The 22,632-nt window shown below is 43.7% G+C and overlaps 1 protein-coding gene across 1 annotated transcript in view; it reads right to left on the bottom strand.

Moving 5' to 3' along the window:
• Positions 1 to 1,957: 1,957 nt before the first annotated feature.
• The window catches only part of LOC124776149 (cytochrome P450 6k1-like), a 55,826-nt gene continuing 35,151 nt past the window's right edge, over positions 1,958 to 22,632 (bottom strand). Inside the window, exons 5-7 of the mRNA XM_047250986.1 lie at positions 14,178 to 14,399; positions 10,425 to 10,676; positions 1,958 to 2,121 (exon numbers count right to left, since the gene is read on the bottom strand). Coding sequence (XP_047106942.1) covers positions 1,958 to 2,121; positions 10,425 to 10,676; positions 14,178 to 14,399 — 638 coding nt within the window. The remainder of the gene's footprint in view (positions 2,122 to 10,424; positions 10,677 to 14,177; positions 14,400 to 22,632) is intronic.

Genomic DNA, 22,632 nt, shown 5'->3' with positions numbered 1-22,632 from the left:
TTGGTTCGATGAGGATCGGCACGAATTCCTTTCTTGTACCAAGTTTTTCGACTAAGAGTAACAATTGCGCCCTATGCCTTCAGGTATTTGTTGGCTGTATTCCAGTCTCTGTCTTCCTCTACAATTTTTAATCTCTGCAGCTCCTTCTAGTACCACGGACGTATGGGGAGTTCGTAACGATCAATATCGACTGCGCACACATTCACCTTAGACTGACAAGTTTTCTTTGGTGTGATGATCCATCTCTGCTATTAAAGAGCGTCTGTCAATGTCCTCCGTATGTGACTTATGTTAAATTGCCTCTACAATTGTCTGCAATAGTCGTAATAAAGTAATACAATTTCATTCTCTCAACCGCAAACATTATTCTAGACTACACCAATTTCGTACGATAGTTATTCCCTGTCCTCTTAACACACATCCCACCATCCTGTTCCTCCATCATGTCATTACGTGTTCAATTCATGGGTCCAAATACTCATTTTACTGCTTCTGTAATTCATTTAAACTTTCAGAAAGTGCTTCTCATTGTTGTGCATACTTAACACTCTCTGTCGGATCGCCACGGCAAGCTGCTGTGTTTATTATTGTTATTACTGTTATTATTAACATTTTACCTACAATGACAGTTATTGTATGGGTCACACACATTTTACTGAGTCACAGATGTATGTAATGGGCAGACGACTGAAAACTAGATACAAGGAAAAAAAGTAAGAAAATTGTTTACCATTTCATAAACAATCACCCTAGATGTTAATACATTTATCAAACCGTGAGAAAAGACGGTGAACGCCTTCGTGGAAAAATGTTAGCGATTGCCCAAGAGATCTTAATGGTACCCAGGCGTGCGCCTCGTCGTCGAAGCAAATCGACGGCCGCGAATGTCATTCTTCAGGGCTCCAAAAGTGTAGCACTCGCATAGGCAAAGATCAGAATTGTATGGCGAATGTGTAAGGTTTTTCCAGCGAAACTTCTACTGGCATGCTTGGTCCGAGAAACTCACGATGACCATTTATTTTCTTTGGCTACCACGACCGGCTGCTGATTAACTTTCTGGAACACGGAGAAACAATCAACACACAGCGGTACGTGGTAGACGGACACCATTATGTCGCAGGTTAATAACACCCGCTCACATGTTGCCAAGACTGTATCGACTGCACAGCAGAAGTTTCGCTGGGAAACCCCTTAAACGACTTCCATATAGTCCCGATCACTCCCGATGTGATTTCCATATTTTTGGATCCGGGAGAAGGACATTCGTGGCCGTCGGCGATTTGCTTCGGACGAAGTGGTGGACGCCTGGGTTCAATCAGGGCTTCGTAGGCAACAGCAAACATTTTTCAATGATGGTATTGACCCCCTTGTCTCACATTGTGATGAATTTATTAACCGTTATCGCCATTAATTTTGAAATAATAAACAGTTTACTTACTTTTTCAACCTCTCTCCTTTTCATTGGACTGCCCTTATATAAGAAGTAGTTTTTAGAAGCTACACTGGTAAAGCTTGGTATGGTTGAATGATGGATACAGAAGTCTTATCTGATGCAGTTAACTAAACCAATAATATTTTTAGTCACGGACAGGTGAGTTAAAAACATTGTGTACTCATGCAAAAAGTTGCAGTTTATTTCGAGAGTGGTACAATCTGCTTGTGGAGGCAGAGAGAAAGTTCAGTGATCTGAATACGAGAGTTGGGCCTGCGTTGAGCGCTGTGCAGCAATCACTGTAAACTTTGGCGACACTCTGTCCGTAATGGGAGGAACAGTATAAATGTGTGGCTACGAAGTCTTTCGCGACGTATTTTTTGAATAAAAATCTCTCGGTATAAATGTGTGAAAATGGTTTTGTAAGTGTATTTTATTATTAAAAACAGTACTGCTGCAAAGTAATCAGACGATTCAGTCACAGAGTGTCTTTAAGATTCTGTCTGGCTGGTACTGAATTTCCAATCATCGTTTCACAAATTTCAGTTCGATTTCCTTTGTGGGCGCGAGCATTACACCTCTGCTGTTGTAGGTGACGTGCCTGGTCGTCTTCTCCGTAGGCCGCACGCTGCACTTGGACAGGATGTTCACAAGTCCCACTTTGGTCTGCAGCAAACCGAGTCTCTTACCTGCAAAGTGAAAAAAGAACGTCAGATCTGTTTGCCTATAACTTTCGTCAGATTAAGATTCCAGGTATCTGGATAGCGCATGGGACAATGAAATAATTCAAATACAAGTTTTGCCTTTGCTCTTCAGGTACTTTAGAAATACGAAAATGTGTACAACTTTTAAGTGCATTAATCATTCTGAAAATTGCAGAACTAATAAGAATAAATGTGACTGAAGCGAACATGCAACTAGAAATTAGGTACAGGAAAATACAAGTTATTAGAATTACAGATATGTGCATGATCCGTGATTTTGGGAACTTAGAACTACATTATGCCCCGTGTTGTAGATTATATCTTAGGTACGGTTCACAGGAAGAGATTCTCATGATCTTGCCGGTGATTTTCCTACGACATCAATTGTATACGAGTTCAGAAACTATCGAAAGTTGTTGATAAAGCATTAAACCTTTCGACCAATGTGATTACTCAGTGAACATAAAAACAAACGGAGGTCGGCCCCGAACAAGCTGAAATACTAAATTCACTGACACGAAATACACTAAGATTCCGCTGTCAGTACTGGTTTGAAAACCGAAATAATATTTATTGAGGTAAGTGATCATAGAGTAGCAAGTCAACTGATAACGACCAACAGTGGAGGAGCCATTGGGCTTGGTGAAGTAGACTGTTGCGCATTCGTCGTTTATAGGTGATGGCAGGCCTATCAGGAGCCAACCTCCAGCCCTTGTAAACAGTTCCCACAAGAGGTTACCGCCCACTACGTGCATAGGTGGGCCCTTGTGGCAAGGAAGACGGCGTTCGAAAATATTCGCATCCTGCCACAGTGCAGATGAAAGGTTCAAACACACATGCGCACGTCCAGATGCAGATTTCTGCACGTCTCCCGAAACTGACGGAAAAAATAACAACACCAAAAACAATTAATGTACAGTAATGAAATTTTTGGAATACATTTGTCTAGGTGACGTATTTAAGTGATTAACATTGCATGATCACACGTTTACATAAGCGAGAGATATGCCACTGCAAATGTGAAATGCTGGTACAATAATACCCGGCGTAACAGTCAGAATGTTGAATGCAAGAATGCATGTATTATGTTGTACAGGTGCCGGAGTCAGTTTGTGCTATAAACTTCCATGTCCGTTGCACTTGAACTGTCAGTGCAGGGACGGTTAATGTTGTTTGTGCATAACGCTGAAGTTGTTCGATGATGACTCATAGGTGCTGTGTTAGAGACAGATTTGGTGATCGAGCAGGCCAAGGCAACATGTCGACGCTATGTATAGCGTGTTGCGCTACAGCATCGGTATATGAGCGATAGTATCCAGTTGAAAACCTCGTGGACTGCTGCTCACGAATTACAGCACAGGCTGGTTGCAGATCCTCGACTGGTCTCCTTCCGACATAGAAACAGCTATCAACGGCACCGAAACAGAATCAGCTTTCATCAGGCCTCTACCCTGCCCTCGAATCAGCTCTCTATTGACACCAGTGAAGCCACAAGTGGCGCCGATTTGGAGTCAGTGCAAGGTAAGCTACACCGCGTCTGGCTCGAGTCTGTCCTTGAAGAAAATGATTTGTAACAGTTCTTTGTGCCACTGTGATGGCAACTGCTGCTCAGATTTCTGCAGCAGGTACAGTATGATGCACCAGAGCCATACGCCGAACACGATGGTCTTCCCTCTGCGTAGTGCTACATGGCGTTCTGGAGCCTGGTCTCCTTGCGCCCGTACATTCTCGTGACCGCCGCTGCAAGCGATCATGTAACGTGGCTACACTCCTGTCACGTTTTTCTACAATATCGTAGAAGGAACACCCAGCTTTTCATAGCCGCACTACACGGCCTCATTTAAACTCAGTGATGTGCTCAGAACGGCGTCTTTGTCGCCTGAAAGGCATACTTGGCTAACATCAACCCACCACGTCCAACCTCAAAGGTAACTGACACTCACGACTGTTACCGTGCGCATTTAAAGCAAACCTGATCTGCATCGTCGTAGTGGCGCTACTAGCGTTCTCTAATGCGACTGGAGTGAAATCTGAACAGACTCTGAGCATAGCCGGTGAATTAAATAAATATTTAACTTCTACATGGAATCATATAACTCTCTTGGCAAATGCGTTTCCGAGATTGATGTCTGGAATACTCCTCTGTGATACAATGGGGAGACTGAATTAATAATTAATTCACTGAAGTACTCTCATGGTTATGATGGAGTGCGTAGCAGAATATTAAAGTACTGTGCTGCAAACGTTAGCCCTGTGTTTATCCACATTTGTAATTTTTCCTTGAGGAACGGTTGGTTTCCTGAACGATTAAAGTACTTGTTAGTAAAGCCGCTTTATAAAAAGGGAGAAAACGATAACGTAGACAATTTTACATAAATTTCTATGTCATCACTGTTTGCTAAAGTTATTGAAAAGGCTGTGTATGTAAGGATAATTGATCATTTTATGTCACATGATTTGCTGTCAACTCTAAAGTTCAGCTTTAGAAGCCGCTTAACAACTGAAAATGCTATATTCTCTTTTCTCTGTGAGGTACTGGATGGGTTAAACAAAATATTTCGAAAGCTTGGCATATTTATTGATTTAACTAAGGTATTTGAATGTGTTGATCACAAAATATTGCTCCAGAAGTTGAACCATTATGGAATACGGGGAATAGCTCACAATTGGTTGACCTCTTACTTTAGCAACAGACAGCAAAAAGTCATTACTCACAATGTCGAGAATGGCTGTGACGTGGGGTCTGAGTGGGGTATGGTCAATTGCCCCAGGGATCAGTGTTGGGGCCACTCCTGTTCCATGTTTACATAGTCGATGTGGCCACTAGTATTATGGGTAACTTCTAAAATATTTCTGTTTGCTGATGACACTAGCTTGGTAGTAAAGGATGTTGTGTGTAACATTGGCTCGGTTTCAAATAGTACAGTTCATGACCTAAGTTCATGGCTTTTAGAAAATAAACTAACGCTAAATCTCAGTAAGGTTCAGTTTTTACAGTTTCTAACACAAAATTCAACAGAACCTGACTTTTTAATTTCACAGAATGGGCATATGATTAGTGAAACTGAACAGTTCAAATTTCTGGGTGTTCAGATAGTAAACTGTCGTGGAAAGCCCACGTCCAGGATCTTGTTCAAAGACTTATTGCTTCCATTTTTACTGTTCGAACGGTATCTGAAGCGAGTCGTCGTTCGACACGAAAATTAGTCTACTTTGCTTATTTTCATACGTTTATGTCGTATGGTATTATTTTTCGGGGTAACTCTTCCGATTCTAAAAGGATATTTTTGGCTCAGAAACGGGTGGTTCGGGCAATAAATGGTGCAAGTCCACGAAGCACTTGTCGACCCCTGTTCAGGACTCTCGGTATTCTGGCATTGGTCTCTCAATATATATATTCCTTACCGTCATTTCTTGTCAACAATATTAGCTTATTCTCAAGAATAAGCAACTTTCACTCAGTTAAAACTCGGCAGAAATAAAAAGTGCATTTGGATCGGTCTTCCTTAACTCTTGTGCAGAAAGGTGTGCAGCATACTGCTGCATCCATTTTCAATAAGCTACTACTGGAATTCAAAAATCTCAGCAGTAATCACGCGCTTTCAAATCGAGCACATCAGGTGATGGAAGAGATTGCCAGAATTAAAAACAAAGAGTGACAGAGTAGACTAATCCTATTTTGGTTACATAAGGGTCGCGGATAACTCCCTGCGCGAAATATGTCCAGTTTTTCGAAACATATTTGTTTAACGGGTGAAACATTTTGCTTCAGTTCTGCTGCACAGCCCAAACTTGATAGTATACAGAATAAAAATGAAGCAGAAATAAAAAGCGGCCAATGCAGCAAACATTTCTTTCATTATGATCGGGACTGAGCTAGGTGGCGCAGTTATTAGCACACTGGACTCGCATTTGGGAGGACGACGGTTCGACCCCTCGTCCGGCCATCTTCATTTAGGTTTTCCGTGATTTCCCTAAACCGCTTCGGGCAAATGCTGGGATAGTTTCTTCGACAGGGAACGGCCAACTTGCTTCGCCATCCTTCCCTAATCCGATGGGACCAATGACCTCGCAGTTTGGTCCCCTCCCCCAAATCAAAAAACCAACCGATCGGCACGACTTGTCAGTGACAGTTTCAAAACTCACTGGAACTGCCGCTGTCAATGACTGCAGGTCCACTTCGTCCAGTCTTCGCACAGGGTACGGCGTGCAATGGACATTCGGAATCGTATACTCCGCATAGGTCCATTGTTCACAGTGTGACGTAAAGCTGAACATCTTCATTGTGCCAAATGACACGAAAACTAGTGAGCAACTGACTCGAGGAGAATAGTGCGGTCCGACGGGTCGCGAGTATGTCTCTTTTGAATGATGGAAGGAATCGAATACACAGTCTTTCGAATGAAACATTTAAGCCCCTGAATATAGAGGCAGGAGGTAGTTCTACAGTTTTGGGGATTGTTTTTCGTACTGTGACTTGGACCCACTAATATAGCATATTGTGAGTATGAACCAGGATGTATATTTCAACTTGCTCGGTGATCAGTTGTTCCGGTTCCTTGTCCATGTTCATTAACAGTATGCTGTGGACTCTCCAGTCTCCCAAGATGACAATAGCCGTGTTGACGGGTCCACATACACACTTTCCGCCTTTGTTGGATTTTCAGGAATCCTAATACACCTCGACTGCTCCGTTCAATCACCCAAGCACCTAATGTCATACAAAAGTCTGCGACTGTTTTGAACAGCAGGCGAAACGTAGAAATTACCTGAAATTTAAGAGTATTACTGGCTCCAACCCTCAGTTAATGGCATTAATTTCTTCATGTGTGGGTGTCAAACCTCGACGTAATTTCTGAATGCTAAAACTATTTCTTGTGTCCACCGTAGGCTGTCAGTATTTTTCTATACAGTCAGCAACTGGTCAGTAATGTAGGCCTAATACATGGTGCAATGAAGTTCGTACGTGCGCAAAAAATTCTGACGACATATAAATTGTTTCAGCGCTGAGAAGTCAATAAACGGCTTTATTCGGATGTGTCCAGAAACTTGTAGACACAAATACTCGCCATTATCAAGAGCAGAGGAGCTGATTTACGGTATTTGCAGGATGTCTACTGATGGTGACATAGTTTCATCCGTATCTGCATCTACATTTATAGCTAGATACATACTTCGCAGGAAACGGTATGTTGCGCGGCGGAGGGTAACTTCAGCACTACTAGCAGTAATCATTCCTTTTCCACTCGCAAACAGATCGATGGAAAAGCGACTTTCTACATGCCCCCATATGGACCCCAAGTTCTCTTATCTTCATGGCCCTTACGCGAAATGTACGTTGGTGATATTAGAATCGGTCTGCACTCAGCTTCAAATGCTGATTGTCAAAACTTTTTCAATAGAGGTCCACGAACAGAATGTCATTTTTCCCCCAGGGTTTACTACTCGAGTTCACGAAGCATCTCCGTAATACTCGCCTGTTGTTCGGTAACAGATCTAGCAACCCGCTTCTGAATTGTTTCGATGTCTTCCTTTAATCCGGCTCGGTGGGAATCCTGAACATTAGAGTAGTGCCCAAGAATGGGTCACATTGGTGTTCTACACTGAAGAGCAAAAGAAACTGGTATAGGCATGCATATTCAAATACAGAGATACGTAAACAGACAAATTGGCGCTGCAGTTGGCGACGACTATATAAGACAGAAAGTGTCTGACGCAGTTGTTAGATCTGTTACTGCTGCTACAATGGCACGTTATCAAGATTTAAGAGAGTTTGAACTTGTTGTTATAGTCGGCGCACGAGTGATGGGACACAGTATCTCCGATATAGCGATGAAGTGCGGATGTTCCGTACGACCATTTCACGAGTGTACCGTGAATATCAGCAGTCCTTTAAAACATCAAATCTCCGACATCGCCGCGGCTGGAAAAAGATCCTGCAAGAACGGGACCTACGACCACTGAAGAGAATCGTTCAACGTGACAGAAGTGCAACCGATCCGCAAATTGCTGCAGATTTCAATGCCTGGCCATCAACAGGTGTCAGCATCCGGATCATTCAACGAAACATCACCGATGTGCCTTTCGGAGCCGAAGTCTCACTCGTGTACCCTTGATGACTGCGCGACACAAAGCTTTACGCCTCGCCTGGGCCCGTCAACACCGACATTGGACTGTTGTTGACTGGACACATGATGCCTGGTCGAACGGCGTCTCGTTTCAAATTGTATCGAGATAATAGACGTGTACTGGTGTGGAGACAACCTCATGAATCCATGGACCCTGCATGCCAGCAGGGGACTGTTCAAGTTGTTGGAGGCTCTGTAATGGTATGTGAGTTGTGTCCAGTTGGAGTGATATGGCTCCCCTGATACGGCTAGATACGATTCTGACAGTTGAAACGTATGTAAAGATCCTGCCTGACCACCTACATTCATGTCAATTGTGCATTCCGACGGACTTTGGTAATACCAGCAGGATAATGGGACACCCCACACGCCCAGAATTGCTACAGAGTGACTCTAGGAACACTCTCCTGAGTTTAAACATTTCCGCTGGCAACCAGACTTCCCAGATATGAACATTATTGAGCATGTCTGGGATGCCTTGCAACTTGCTGTTCAGAATATATCTGCACGGGTCATGGTGTCTGTTACCTCCAGCACTACTTTAGATATTAGTCGAGACCATGCCACGTCGTGTTGCGGCACTTTTACTTGCTCGTGGAAGTCATACACGATATTAGGCAGGTGTACTAGACTGTAGTGAGTTTTTTGATGTATCAAGTGTATTTGGTGTCCCCTTTAAACATGAACCACACTTTCGTCAGATTCTCCCAATAAACCGAGGTCGACCATTTGCCTTCCCTACTACCGTCCTTACGTGATCTTTCCATTTCCGGTCGCTTTGCAACGCTACACCTACATATTTAATCGATGGGACTGTGTCAAGCAGTACACTACCAATGTTGTATCCGAACATTACGGGATTGTTCTCCCTAATTATGTGCATTAACTTTCATTTCTCTATATTCAGAGCAAACTGCCATTCATCACAACGATTAGCGATTGTGTGCTCCTATAGTTTTTCGACGACGACACCTTACGCCTTACAACACAACGTCATCAGCAAACAGCCTCAGACTGCCACTCTTCCTGTCCGTCTATCAATTTCCCCGCGCACACATGACGATACCCTTGTTTCCGATGAAGACTGGTCGCCGAGGACAACGTACTGACTTTTATCACTTAAAAATCTTTCAGCCACTCGCATGTCTGGGCACCTATTCCAGATACTAGTTCCTTCGTTAAACGTCTGTAGTGGGTCACCGTGTTAAACGCTTTGCGGAAATCTAGGAGTAGGGAATCCACCTACTACCCCTAATCCTTCGTTTGCAGAATATCATGCGAGAAAAGTACAAGCTGAGTTTCCCCTGAGCGTACTTGCTTTGTCTGGTACCTTTCATCCAGTGTGCCTATTACAACTAAAGGAAATATGTGATTCAAACTTTTTCTATTACATGGTAGTATTTCTAACGTATGATAATTTATTCTCTGTAGTAAACTTTGAAGTAGTTCATTTCGTCATAAACACTGATAAGTGGATATAAATGCAGCTCTGTAAATATCCAGCAAACAGTCTACTCGAGGAAACCTTTCAAACTAGTGTATCTGATCCAGGAAAACACACAACAAACCAACTAAACTTAGGAGAACGAAAAACCAGTCCAAGCTTCAAATATTTACTTTTTATTCATTCGACGATTAATTTCGGGCCGAGACCCACTTCCAAATCATCATAACATTGTCGAAAATGGCAGTTGCGAAGATTTTAAAAATGTGCAGTGAAGATTTGCAGTGCATACAGGTAACTGTTCCCTGTGTGATCCAGGAAAACACACAACAAACCAACTAAACTTAGGAGAACGAAAAACCAGTCCAAGCTTCAGATATTTACTTTTTATTCATTCTACATTTTTTGAAATATTCGAAGATGGCATTTTCGACAATGTTATGATGATTTTAAAATGAGCCTCCGTCCGAAACTAGTCATCGGAGGAATAAAAAGTGAAAATTTGCAGCTCGGACTAGTTTTTCTTTCTACTGATTAACAGGAGTTGCTGACGTAAGCTTCTCTAGCATCCTGAAAGCTCGTAAAATAAACTTAACTGTAGAGTAAATTTCTTTATCTATGTTTTATTGTCTACACTGCTGATACTTCTAACTATAGTTGTATACTTATATTAATCTGTGTCATGAACAATGATAGAACAACTGTAGGCAACAAACCAATGCAGATGTGTGGCCCGTCCCCGAATGGCAGGTACACGTAAGGGTTCCTCTTGGCCTTCTGCTCTTCTGAGAACCTCTCGGGGTCGTAGCGCTCTGGGTCAGGGAAGTGCTCCGGATCGTAGTGGAGGCCGAAGAGGCTGACGAGGATTCCCGTTCCTCTGTCCACGACGACGTCGCTGTCCGGGATCCTGTAGGGCTCCACGCAGTCGCGGTTCAGGAAAGACAGCGGAGGGTACTTCCTGAGCGTCTCTGCCAGAAAGCAAGAAGAGGGCACTGAGTCAGAGGCTACTGGCATCTAAAGTTAAACAGCACAACTCACCACTGGAGCGCCGGCTGACACCTGTTGGAGGGGTTAATCTGGTTCTCATACAGTATGGGCGAAGGTTCACTATTATGACTGCTAAACTTTCGGAATACTATATTCTTTCATACGTAATAATCTGTAGGACAAGATAGTAATGTACATACGTGTGTATACCAGTATCAAACTGTTCAAATAATTACTGTCTTGGAGCTAATTTGGACAGCTCTGTATCAATATCCATCAGATTCCACAAGTTGAGAATATTGCTTACCATGTATGCGTTCTTTTCAATTAAGATGCATATCATGTTAAATCTATGGAAGAAATTGGTCTGGGAACATGGTACATCAGCTAGCTAAATACGCCGATGATCGCAAACTCTTATAGCCCTCCGAAGATTTCGAGAGCTTTGTGGTGTCAACCTAAAGTAAAAATATTAACGTTCGTGAACAGATGTCCCGCAGTAGAATTCAAATTCGAAACTTTTGTCCAGCTCAAACAGTTCACTTCCCTTGTAATTAGATGTCGTCGATTGAAAGAGACCTTCATAAATCAGTCGAGTTCCTCTGGACGAAGATCACAAACGTACAGTATCTTAGCGAAATTTTCACCCAAACCTTTAGACGGTGTGTCAGTATCTCAGTTCAAATATTGAACAGTTCTGCGGTGAGACCATGTGACTAGTCTCCGTCAGCCATTTGGATCCACCGCACTGACCCAGTACAGACGTGAAGGCAAGATCATACCCTCGTGCTTCATACCATGCCAACCGGGCGACTATCACGTCTGTTTCGAGTTGTGGCCATTCCATTTCTGCAGAATACTGGATCAACTACAGGCCAGGAAAGTACGAGAGAGCGTCTTTCTTGTCTTCGAAACACAATCCCGTCCGTCTGGTATTCCTGCCGTTTTACGCGACAACGCCGCCAAATTAACTCTTCCAGCAAGCGCCCGTTTCCACTTCACATCTGCAGTTGAGGCCTCGAATCATTCAATGGTACCAGCTTTAAAACTGACACAGCTTCAACTTGCCACAAAAGGCCAGTTTAGTAAATATTTACCATCCTACTTGAGACGTCCTTTTCAGCTTAATTCTATTCCATTTATTCTCATCTAATTTACATTTGTCTAAAATGAAAGATACACAGAAGAGCCAAAGAAACTGGTAAATCTGTCTAAGATCGTCTATGGCCCCGCGAGAGCACAGAAGTACCGCAACACGACGTGGCATGGACTCGACTAATGTCTGGAGTAGTGCTGGAGGGAGCTGACACCATGAATCCTGCAAGGTAGTCCATAAACCCGTAAGAGTACGAGGCGGTGAAGATATATTCTGAACAGTACGTTGCAAGGCATCCCAGATATGCTCACTGGAGAGCGGCCATCGGAAGTGTTTAAATTCATATGGATAACATATCTAAATATTTACAAAAACCAAAGCATTCCCGTCGTTATTCTACAGGAGATGTTGGTTCACTATCTCCGTGTTTAGAAACTCTTGATCGTAAATATTCTCCGATTTTAGATTCAGACAGAAAGTACGGTACACAAGCACTATGCAAGGCGGAAGTTTCTTGTGGTTATTTAGCTTTTCTAGGGCCCCGTTCGCTACCTCTTGCAGCTCATGAGCGTTTATCAGTGTTTAATTTCATTCTTCGTTTGCAATCCGGTTATCAGTTTTAAATTTAACGTATATTTGACAATTATCTTTTTTTGTTACAAGGGAACACAGGTTTAAATATATATTAAAACTTGGTCGTCATGCCCATTCCTGAAATGGCTGTAATTATGTTCTCACAAAAAAACCAATACAAACAATTTCAATGTGAAACTAAATGCTGAAATTACACTCCTACCCAGCATCACACAAATCATAAACATTAATTTAATACTTGGAATCCATACAAATTAGTGATTGTCTTGTACCACTTCCGGAAGTACTACAAATATGAGACTTCGAAAAACACTCCGCCACACTTAACTTTCAGTGGACATGCTAAGTAGACACTCTAAGGGAAAAAACCACATACTACGAAGGAATTTTCCGAATGGGACCGAAATGGGTAGATGAGATGTACTTGTACAGACAAACAATTTCTGTACAGAAAAAGTAGATTATTTATTCAGTAGAAAGAGCTTCTCGGGGCCTTATGCGAGCGGTTATTCGGCTTGGTATTCATCAATAGACTGGTTGGATCTCCTGTTGAGGAATGTCGTGGCAAATTCCGTCCAATTGACGTTTTACAAATCCTGACTTGGTTAGAGGCCACTACCAATAATGCTCCAAATTTTCCCAATTACAGAGAGATCTGACGACCTCGCTGCCCAACTTAAGATTTGTGAAGCACGAAAACAAGCAGTGGAAACTCTCGTCGTCTGCCAGTTGGCATTGTGTTGCTGAAGGATAAGGCCACCATATCTTGCCATAAAGGCAACCAAACGGGGCGTAAATCTCGCCGAGGTACCGCTGTGCTGTATGTAAGGCTGCCGCGGATGACAACGAAAGGGGTCCAGCTACGAAACGAAACGGCACCCTGGTCACTGTAGCTCGTTAGCCATTTGGAAGACCACAGCCCGTTTAGTATCCACCCACTAACTGGACCGTCTCGAGACACATCTTCGACTGAATTTCATTGACTGGAGTAGAAGTGTATTCAGCGAAGAGTCGCGCTGCGAACTGAGCCGTGAGACCAGCGAAGGCGTGTCTGCAGGAGCCCCAACGTCCACGGTATGCTACTCCCCGTTTTGTTGCACTTCAAGACAAGTCGTCCTGGCCTTACATTTCAGCAAGATAAGGCCCGTCAGCACACAGCGAACGTTTGTACTGCTTGTCTTCGTGACTACCAAACCCTATCTTGGGCAGCAAGGTCACCATATCTCTCTCCAATTGGGAAAGTTTGGAACACAACGGAAGGCGCCCTCCCACCAGATCGGGATGTTGACGACCTAACGTACCAATATGACAGAATTTGATACTACATCCCTCAGGAGGCCATCCAGTAACTCTGTCAAACAGCACCAAACTTACACAAGGACCAGAGGTGGACCAACGCTTTATTGACTTGTTCATTTGTGAAGATCTTTCTCTCGAATAAATCATCAAACTTTCCGAAATTGTAATCATTTGTTTGCCTGTCATGTACGTAACATCTACCGATTTCCATCCCCTTCGGTTGATTCCCTGGTGGTGCGTCGCTTTTATTTTTTTCTTCCTTAGTGCATATTACTGAACACAGAGATCTCACTTCTTAGAAATCGACAAATCTGTTAACAAATGTCGGAGGAATATACATTGCACGATATGGACTGTTTATTCCCCTGACAGTTACCTGTCTCGACTACAAGAAGCAAAGTGAAACTCAGAAATGACAAAATTGTACATGGTCCCCATTTAGCTCTAGCGTCCATGTCACTACAGAATAAAGGTAGAAAGTTATGAAACTTACCAGACACCACTTTGTCCAGATACGACATCTCCGCTATGCCGTCGTACGTAATATTGCCGTCATGTCGCTGCAGCACAGAGTCTATCTCCAGCTGCAGATTACTTTGGATGTCCTCATTCAGCGCCAGTTCGTATAAGCTGTAGCTGATTGTGGACGCCGAAGTCTCGAAGCCCCCAGCGAAGAAGCCAAGACATTCTGCCGCCAGGTCCTCCAATGAAAAATCTGTAGTGGCGTAATGTTTTGATTCTGTTAGTGATTAAGAAGAAACACCGACTTTTTAGTGAATCTACGGTGTATTGATTTTGATTTATTGTCGTATTGTAATATAGCGCCGTAATATTACCTGAGTGACTCCTGTCTGTGTAAATGGGTAAGTTCTCTTTCTTCGCTGACAATGTCACATTTACAAAAAAAAATTAAAAAGAAAATGGTTCAAATGGCTATGAGCACTATGCGACTTAACTTCTAATGTCATCAGTCCCCTAGAACTTAGAACTACTTAAACCTAACTAACCTAAGGACATCACACACATCCATGCCCGAGGCAGGATTCGAACATGCGACCGTAGCGGTCGTGCGGTTCCAGACTGTAGCGCCTTGAACCGCTTGGCCACCCCGGCCGGCGATCACAATTAATATTACCTACTTCTGGGAAGTGATGTAGCGGCTGTATTTTATTAGTAATAATGGGCAGTGTTCACCCACTTTAATGTTGTTTCACACACGTTCAGAGCACATTACGAAGAGAATGCTCTCCTCATCTGGCTGTCAAAACTCAACACACGCAGTTAAAACACTAAATCTCTAACACCACATTTTCGGCGTTCAGGAAGTATAATGAAATAAAAATACAATGGGCTGTGGATCTATCTACATCCTCATTTAAGATCGTTTCTTTCTGTCCTTGACTGTGACATCACACTCAGAATATACACACAATGCCGTGCCCATTTCAGCTGTAGGTTCTAGGAGTCTCCAGTTGATGCTTCACCTAGTGTCCGGATGTTATTGCTGTCTCCTACACACGAGGTACAACTGAACGCTATCTGGTTAATAGTATCCGTACATCTGTTAGTGGACATAATATAAGGTGTGTGCACCCTTCCACTTGGTGAAATCTTGATTCCTGCTGTGAACACCCTCAAAGGCAGCCCATTTTTCCACCGGTGCCTAGGCCAGAGAAGGTAGCGGCGAAGGAGTGACGTCCACATTCTAACTCATCCTAAAGGTGTTGCATTGAGTTCAGGTCTGGTATCTGGGCAACTCAATATACTTCTGGAATGTTATGTCATTTCCTTGCAGGTACAGGTTTATGACAGTCTGCATTGCAATGCTGACGAAATCATCGCCTCCAAAAAGTTCCTCTATTGTTCGCAGTTCACAATGCTGTTTTTGTCTTCATGTCCTTCATGATTTAGCGTTTTTTTAAGCGCGATAAGGAGGACACATACCAAACACGCAAAACATCCCTATACCGTAACACCACCTCCAATGTGCTTCTCTGTTGGCGCTATATTTGAAAGGAGGTCACATTATGCAGGCTTTCGCCAAACCCGTTCATCGGATTTTCAGATGGTCTAGCGTGACTAATCGTTCCAAATCAGTCGTTTCCAGTCATCCACTGTACACCACCTACAGCGTCGCTTATCTTTTACTACAGAAACGTGTGGGTTATGAGGAGCTACTTGACTTTTATAACCCGTTCTTTTAAATTCCCTACTCAGAGTCACTGTCCTAGCTGGGCTGCTGATAGCACTTCGGAACTCTCGAGCATTTCGTTCCACTCACCTCCTGCTCGTTTCTACAACCACCCTGCGCAATGTTGGCCGGTCCCTGTTCATCAGTACATGAATTATAACTAGTCTTTGTTTATCTGTGACTGATTCTTTGCGTCCTCTGTTTAGAATCATATCACCAACAGTCAACTTGAGCAGCTTCCGAAACGCTGAAATGTCTCTTGTGCATTTGTTTCTCAGATGACATCTAGTAGTATGTTGGAAGTCAATGACCTCTGCTGACCGACCCATTTCGCTGTTACTACACTACTTGCCATTAAAATTGCTACATCTCGAAGATGACGTGCTACAGGCGCGAAATTTAACAGACAGGAAGAAGATGCTGTGATAAGCAAGTGATTAGCTTTTCAGAGCACTCACACAAGGTTGGTGCCGGTGGCGACACCTACAACGTGCTGACATGAGGAAAGTTTCCATCCGACTTCTCATACACAAACAGCAGTTGACCGTCGTTGCCTGGTGAAACGTTGTTGTGATGCCTCGCGTAAGGAGGAGAAATGCGTACCATTATGTTTCCGACTTTGATAAAGGTCGGACTGTAGCCTGTTGCGATTGCGGTTAATCGTATCGTGACATTGCTGCTCGCGTTGGTCGAGATCCAATGACTGTTAGCAGAATATGGAATCGGTAGGTTCAGGAGGGTAATACGGAAAACTGTGCTGGATCCCAACAGCCTCGTGTCCCTAGCAGTCGAGATGACAGGTAGCTTATCCGCATGGCTGTAACGGATCGTGCAGCCACGTCTCGACTGTGAGTCAACACATGGGGACGTTTGCAAGACAACCACCATCTGCACGAACAGTTCGACGACGTTTGCAGCAGCATGGACTATCATCTCGGAGACCACGGCTGCGTTTACCCTTGACGCTGCATCACAGACAGGAGCGCCTGTGATGGTGTACTCAACGACGAACCTTGGTGTACGAATGTCAAAACGTCATTTTTTTCGGACGAATCCAGGTTCTGTTTACAGAATCATGATGGTCGCATCCGTGTTTTGTGACATCGCAGTGAACGCAAATTGGAGGCGTGTATTCGTCATCGCCATACTGGCGTATCACCCGGCGTGATAATATGGGGTGCCATTGGTTACACGTCTCGGTCACCTCCTGTTCGCATTGACGGCACTTTGTACAGTGGACGTTACATGTGTTACGACCCCTGGCTCTACTCTTCATTCGATCCCTGCGAAACCCTACATTTCAGCAGGATAATGCACGACTGCATGTTGCAGGTCCTGTAAGAGGCCTTTCTGGATACAGAAAATGTTCGACTGCTGCCCTAGCCCGCACATTCTCCAGATCTCTCACCAATTGAAAACGTCTGGTCAATGGTGGTCGAGCAACTGGTTCGTCACAATACGCCTGTCATCACTCTTGGCGAACTGTGGTATCGTGTTGAAACTGCATGGGCAGCTGTACCTGCACGCGCCACCCAAGCTGTGTTTGACTCAATGCCCAGGCGTATCAAGGCCGTTACTACGGCCAGAGGTGGTTGTTCTGGGTACTGATTTCTCAGGATCTATGCACCCAAATTGCCTGAAAATGTAATCACATGTCAGTTCTAGTATAATATATCTGTCCAATGAATACCCGTTTATCATCTGCATTTCTTCTTGGTGTAGCAATTTTAATGGCCAGTGGTGTAATTCTGTACTGACAATACATTACTTCGCGCATCAGTTTGAACATGTGTGTCCACCTCTCGTAAGATCTAGTGGTCAAGCTCGCATGTCGTAGGGGTGTACTGATACATGTGGACAGGTGGTGAATGAACAGCAGCTGCTGATGCTTCTGCTGGGCCCTGTTGCTGTCCACAGTTGAAGAGCACACGGCCTCTTCCTCGGTTGTAGAGTGTGAGCGATGGTTGAGCACCGAAATGGGCGATCTTAAAATTAAATGAGGGCCAACAGTGCAATGCGTCTTTACTGAATGAATCCCACAATGGATTGTTAGAGCTTTAGTTTTTAAACCGTACGAGTCGAGTATTGACGACCTGATAATGATAGTACTGTCTCTATAGACGTGTTTTTGTGTAACGCACGTTTTAACCAGTTGAACGTTACAAATTGTTACTGAATGCCGCATTGTGTGGGAACTGCTAGTGCCGTGGTTAAAGTACGTTTGGTGAGTGACTTAAGATTCTGCTTGTGGCATACATACACAACTGTTAACAACATACACAACCACTGACACGACTCAAGGGGCAGAGCCACTATTCCTGTTTTGCCACTTGAGTGATTCCTGCCTGACACATCCACGAGGCGGGAGTGGGCACCCTACACATTAATAGGTTGAAGTGATAGAATGGCTGAGTTCAGGCAGGGACTCAATTTCGTGGGAAGTAGAACGGTTACAGCTGAAGGGGTACAGAAGGAGACATCGTGTTATACGGCGGTTTATACCCAAACTGTCGCGCAACATGTTTCATAACGTTGTATGCACGTCACCATTGTCGACGTAGTTGACCATTTAATGCTACATCATAACTGAAAACCGCAAATTATTTCTGAGGGGGGCCTGTTACTGCCTGCAGCCTCGGAGAGCTTTTCTAGCTTGCTCGCAACGTGGGAGTTTACTTAAAAGGACGAGGGAGAGTCACAAACATGTTTAGGGTTGAAAGCTCTGCTTCAGATGAGGTACGTGAAGCAGAATTCTCTTTGTTCCACCTCTGCGCACCAGGAAGCCCAGAGATCCAACTATCATAGGTAAAACTGTATTGTTCAAGAAACTAAGAAGAATCCTTTTAGAAAGTATAAAATCTCAGCCAGGGGCAGCCTTCAGAGACGGCAGAGCATGCACGATACCTGTCATTTTCCTTAGAAGCGACGCCACCGCAGGAATGTTTGATTAAAATCCTTGCAATGGGTTTTGCGATAGGCTCATATTTATTTCTGCAGAATGTGACTTACCTACATACATCTACGTGCAAGCCCTTTTATTTATCAGTTTCAGAATAGTGTCATGTAGTGGGAGATGTTTTGTGCTTTGTTCCCCATAGCACAGCATAATTGGTTAATGATAACAAAATCTGCACAAGCAGGAGCTTGTTTTACTTATTTACAAAATTGTTACTGGTTGAGACTCGTAACGTGTACTGCAGCTGGCTGGTGTGATTGCTACACTGGCAAAAAATGCAAAGTTCCACAGGGTTAAGATATACAACTCTTGCTGCTGGGCGATGGAAGAGTAAAGACTTGCTGACATATGACCAATGAGATGAGGCTTGCCTGGTACAGAGGGCGAGCGGGACTCCGATCTGCCATGCTGCCGTCGCCTTCCACCTCCATACCGTACAAGGGTAGCACGATAGAGCCGGCGATGCGATCACCGAGTAGAGGCGGAAGTGGCGCTTGTTAAGCTTCATCAGGAGGTACTGCAAAGTTTTTACATTTGCAGCCACTTAGTTACTTTAATCATGCACTTCAGTGATTCTACTGATGTTCATACTTATACTTCCGGGTTACTTTTTGAAACCATTAATCATTCTTGGATTCGCTGGCCACATTCACGGTTTATTCTCATGATTACTGTTTTATGTATTGTGCTCATCGAAATATGCTGAGGTTAGAGTTCACAGTTACAATCCCTTGTCCATTCACTAAATGTTCATGTACTTATCTGAATGGGTAATTCATGTGTTGACGCTTTATAAAATGGTTCAAATGGCTCTGAGCACTATGGGACTTAACATCTGAGGTCATCAGTCCCCTAGAATTTAGAACTACTTAAACCTAGCTAACCTAAGGACATCACACACATCCATGCCCGAGGCAGGATTCGAACCTGCGACCGTAGCAGTCGCGCGGTTCCGGACTGAAGCGCCTAGAACCGCTCGGCCACCGTGGCCGGCGTGACGCTTTATAGTAATGAAAGAAATTGTTACAGTGCCTACTTGATTCTGTTGTAGGTAGATGAGCTCCTTCATTAACATATCCATGTGTGTTGCAGTGCCCATATTTTCGTGCTTTATTTTTACGTCCCTATTAGGTATGAGGCAATAAGATATCTCCATTGCACGACATTGGTATTTCATTAAATATTGCGTGTTTACACAGGAATTTGTTGACCCTTTGACAGGATATTTTCAAGGTGTAGGACCCTCTGATGCAGGTGGTCAAACTTTTCTTCAATCAACGAAAGAAACAGGATTCTGAGCAGATGTCTAAAGCTATTAATTTAATAACGGAGAAAATTCTGGGACACATTTCCAAGCTGCAAAAATATTTGATGTCCCTCAGACTACACTTTTTCGTCTGGTTAAATCTGAAACTTCTCATGAAAAGTATGCAACTGCAACAGATTTAGAAGATACAACTGTGCTGCCGGTGAATCTCGAAGAGACGCCGGTTGTTTGCTGGCTACACATGAAGTGTCTTTTCTACTGAAATCTTCCCGCTCCATGGCTACTGTGTAGCAACCTTAGTGATGAACTTTCAGTACGAAAAGCAGTGTATGTTGCAACTCAGACTGTTTTTCTTACTGAAAATCTTTTCTAAAGGTTAAAGAGAAGGGAAATTCTCCGGATGCATATCAGCTGGGCATCAGGAACGATATCAACAATCATTTTGGAAGCAGTTTCATTGAAGGAGAGGACTCGCTGACAAAGTTTTTCAGGAGGCACATAAGCATTTTATCAGTTCAGAAGTCAACTCGGATATCACAGGTCATTGGCTCTGGAATCAGCCGATAATGAATCTCATAATCTTTCGATATTCCTCATGAACGGCTTCTTTAGCACAGATTCCCTACTGAAAGATTATTCAGTGTAACGAAAAAGTTTGTCGGTCGTTCAAAGCAAACTTCCCCACATCGTACGCCATAAGAGAAAGTGACAGATAGGAGCGTCATTGTACGGATGAGCACTGGTGGTTCTTCCTCCAATGATTATCTTCCTGAAGAAGACAATGAACCAGCAGTTAATGAGAGGAGCATCAGTTGCGTCTATTTCTGCTTGTCATTCCTGTGGCTGAGTAGAGAAATCTGTTCAAGTAGCAGTTTGCACATTTTATTTACGAAACCTGAGTAAGGAGTCCCTTGTGCTTCTCGTCCTAGATGGCCATTACAGTCACAGCAAAAACGTTGAGGTAATTGCACTCCCTAGGAGTCATATAGTTCGTCCAGTTAACCTTCCTCCTCACTGCAGTCATGAGATTGAGCCACCGGATAAAGCGATCATGGGATCCCTCAAGACCTACTGCAGCGAATGGACACAAGACAGAACACTGGGACCATTTGATGTTGCAGAAGAATTTGGTCGAGCCTGTCAGTGGGTTCAGGGTCACTAGCAGTTTCCCTGTCAACAAAAAAGTGTTCAGAGAACATGACTTCGTTGCTAAAAACGATAGATGTTGCGAGAATAGAGCTACCCAACGTCCTGTCGAGTGAGAAAGTCAAGCGGTGCTGAATGCGCATGAAACGAAAGCAGGTTAGTAGAATTAGAATTATTTATTGCCTGTTAAAACAAAGCCTTGATAAGCTATTCTACATTGCTCAAAACAATCTACACTTCATGAATAAAGACACAGCATTTTCCGTTTGCCACAGTCGTCTGCTGTCCCAGTTACTATGGAGTTCCAGTGACATAGCGCCTACGCAGCAAAGACGACATGAAACTGCGAGACACCAAAAGATTCAGAGCAGGCCTTGACATTTCTCCAGTCCGCAGCTCGTGGTCTCGCAGTAGTGTTCTCGCTTCTCGAGCACGGGGTCCCGGGTTCGATTTTCCGTTGGGGTCAAGGATTTTCTCTGCCTCGTGATGACTGGGTGTTGTGTGTTGTCCTTAGGTTAGTTAGGTTTAAGTAGTTCCAAGTTCTAGGGGAGTGATGACCATAGCTTTTAAGTCCCATAGTGCTCAGAGCCATTTGAACCATTTTTTTGACATTTCTCCCTATAAAGAAATGGAACCCTTACTTGAAGCAAGAGGATCTAAACGCCCATAGACATCTACCAGAAATGATTTTGGGGCAAAGAGAATCTCAAAGGAGCTTGGAAAGAGAAAATAGCCCCAAACCACTGACTTCAGTGATACAGACATAGTGGAACTGCTTGACTCCACTAACAAAGAGGAGGTCAGGATGCATTCTGCAACAGGAAGTGGAGATATAGAATGCATTTTGTGAAGCAAAATTTCCCGCGACTTTGTGGGTAATACTTGGTACAACGAATACAATGCGAAGGCGCATTTAAGGTGTCCCGGTTGTGGTAAAGATCAGTATATTTATGACGTTTGTGCTTCAAAAAACATTTCATTGACTACAGTTTCTACTGTTCCATATCCCCGTCGATATTCCATACCCCTCACATTTTTCTGTCTTCAGTTTTCTGATATAAGGGACGTTCAAAAAGAAACGAGTTGGAGGCATAATTGCAGAAACCAGTACCTGTATGAGTATTGACCCTGGCTGTTGAGACACTTCTCCCACTATGACACAAGGCAGTGAATGGCTATCTCATAAAATTCTCGGGACTGCGATGTTAACCAGTTCCGCACATACAGCTGGACGTCGTCCAAGGTGAATCTTTGCTCCTCAGAGACTTTTTAAGGGGACCAAAAATGGTCTTATCACATGAAGAGAGGTCCGGACTGAATTGAGGGTGGCCGAGTAACTCCCATTTGAATTTCTGCAGGAGTGGCGCGACTGTGTTGGCCGTATGAGT

This window comes from Schistocerca piceifrons, chromosome 2, assembly GCF_021461385.2.
Source record: "Schistocerca piceifrons isolate TAMUIC-IGC-003096 chromosome 2, iqSchPice1.1, whole genome shotgun sequence".
NCBI classification, from domain to species: Eukaryota; Metazoa; Arthropoda; class Insecta; order Orthoptera; family Acrididae; genus Schistocerca; species Schistocerca piceifrons.
This window is presented reverse-complemented; position numbering and strand designations above follow the sequence as displayed.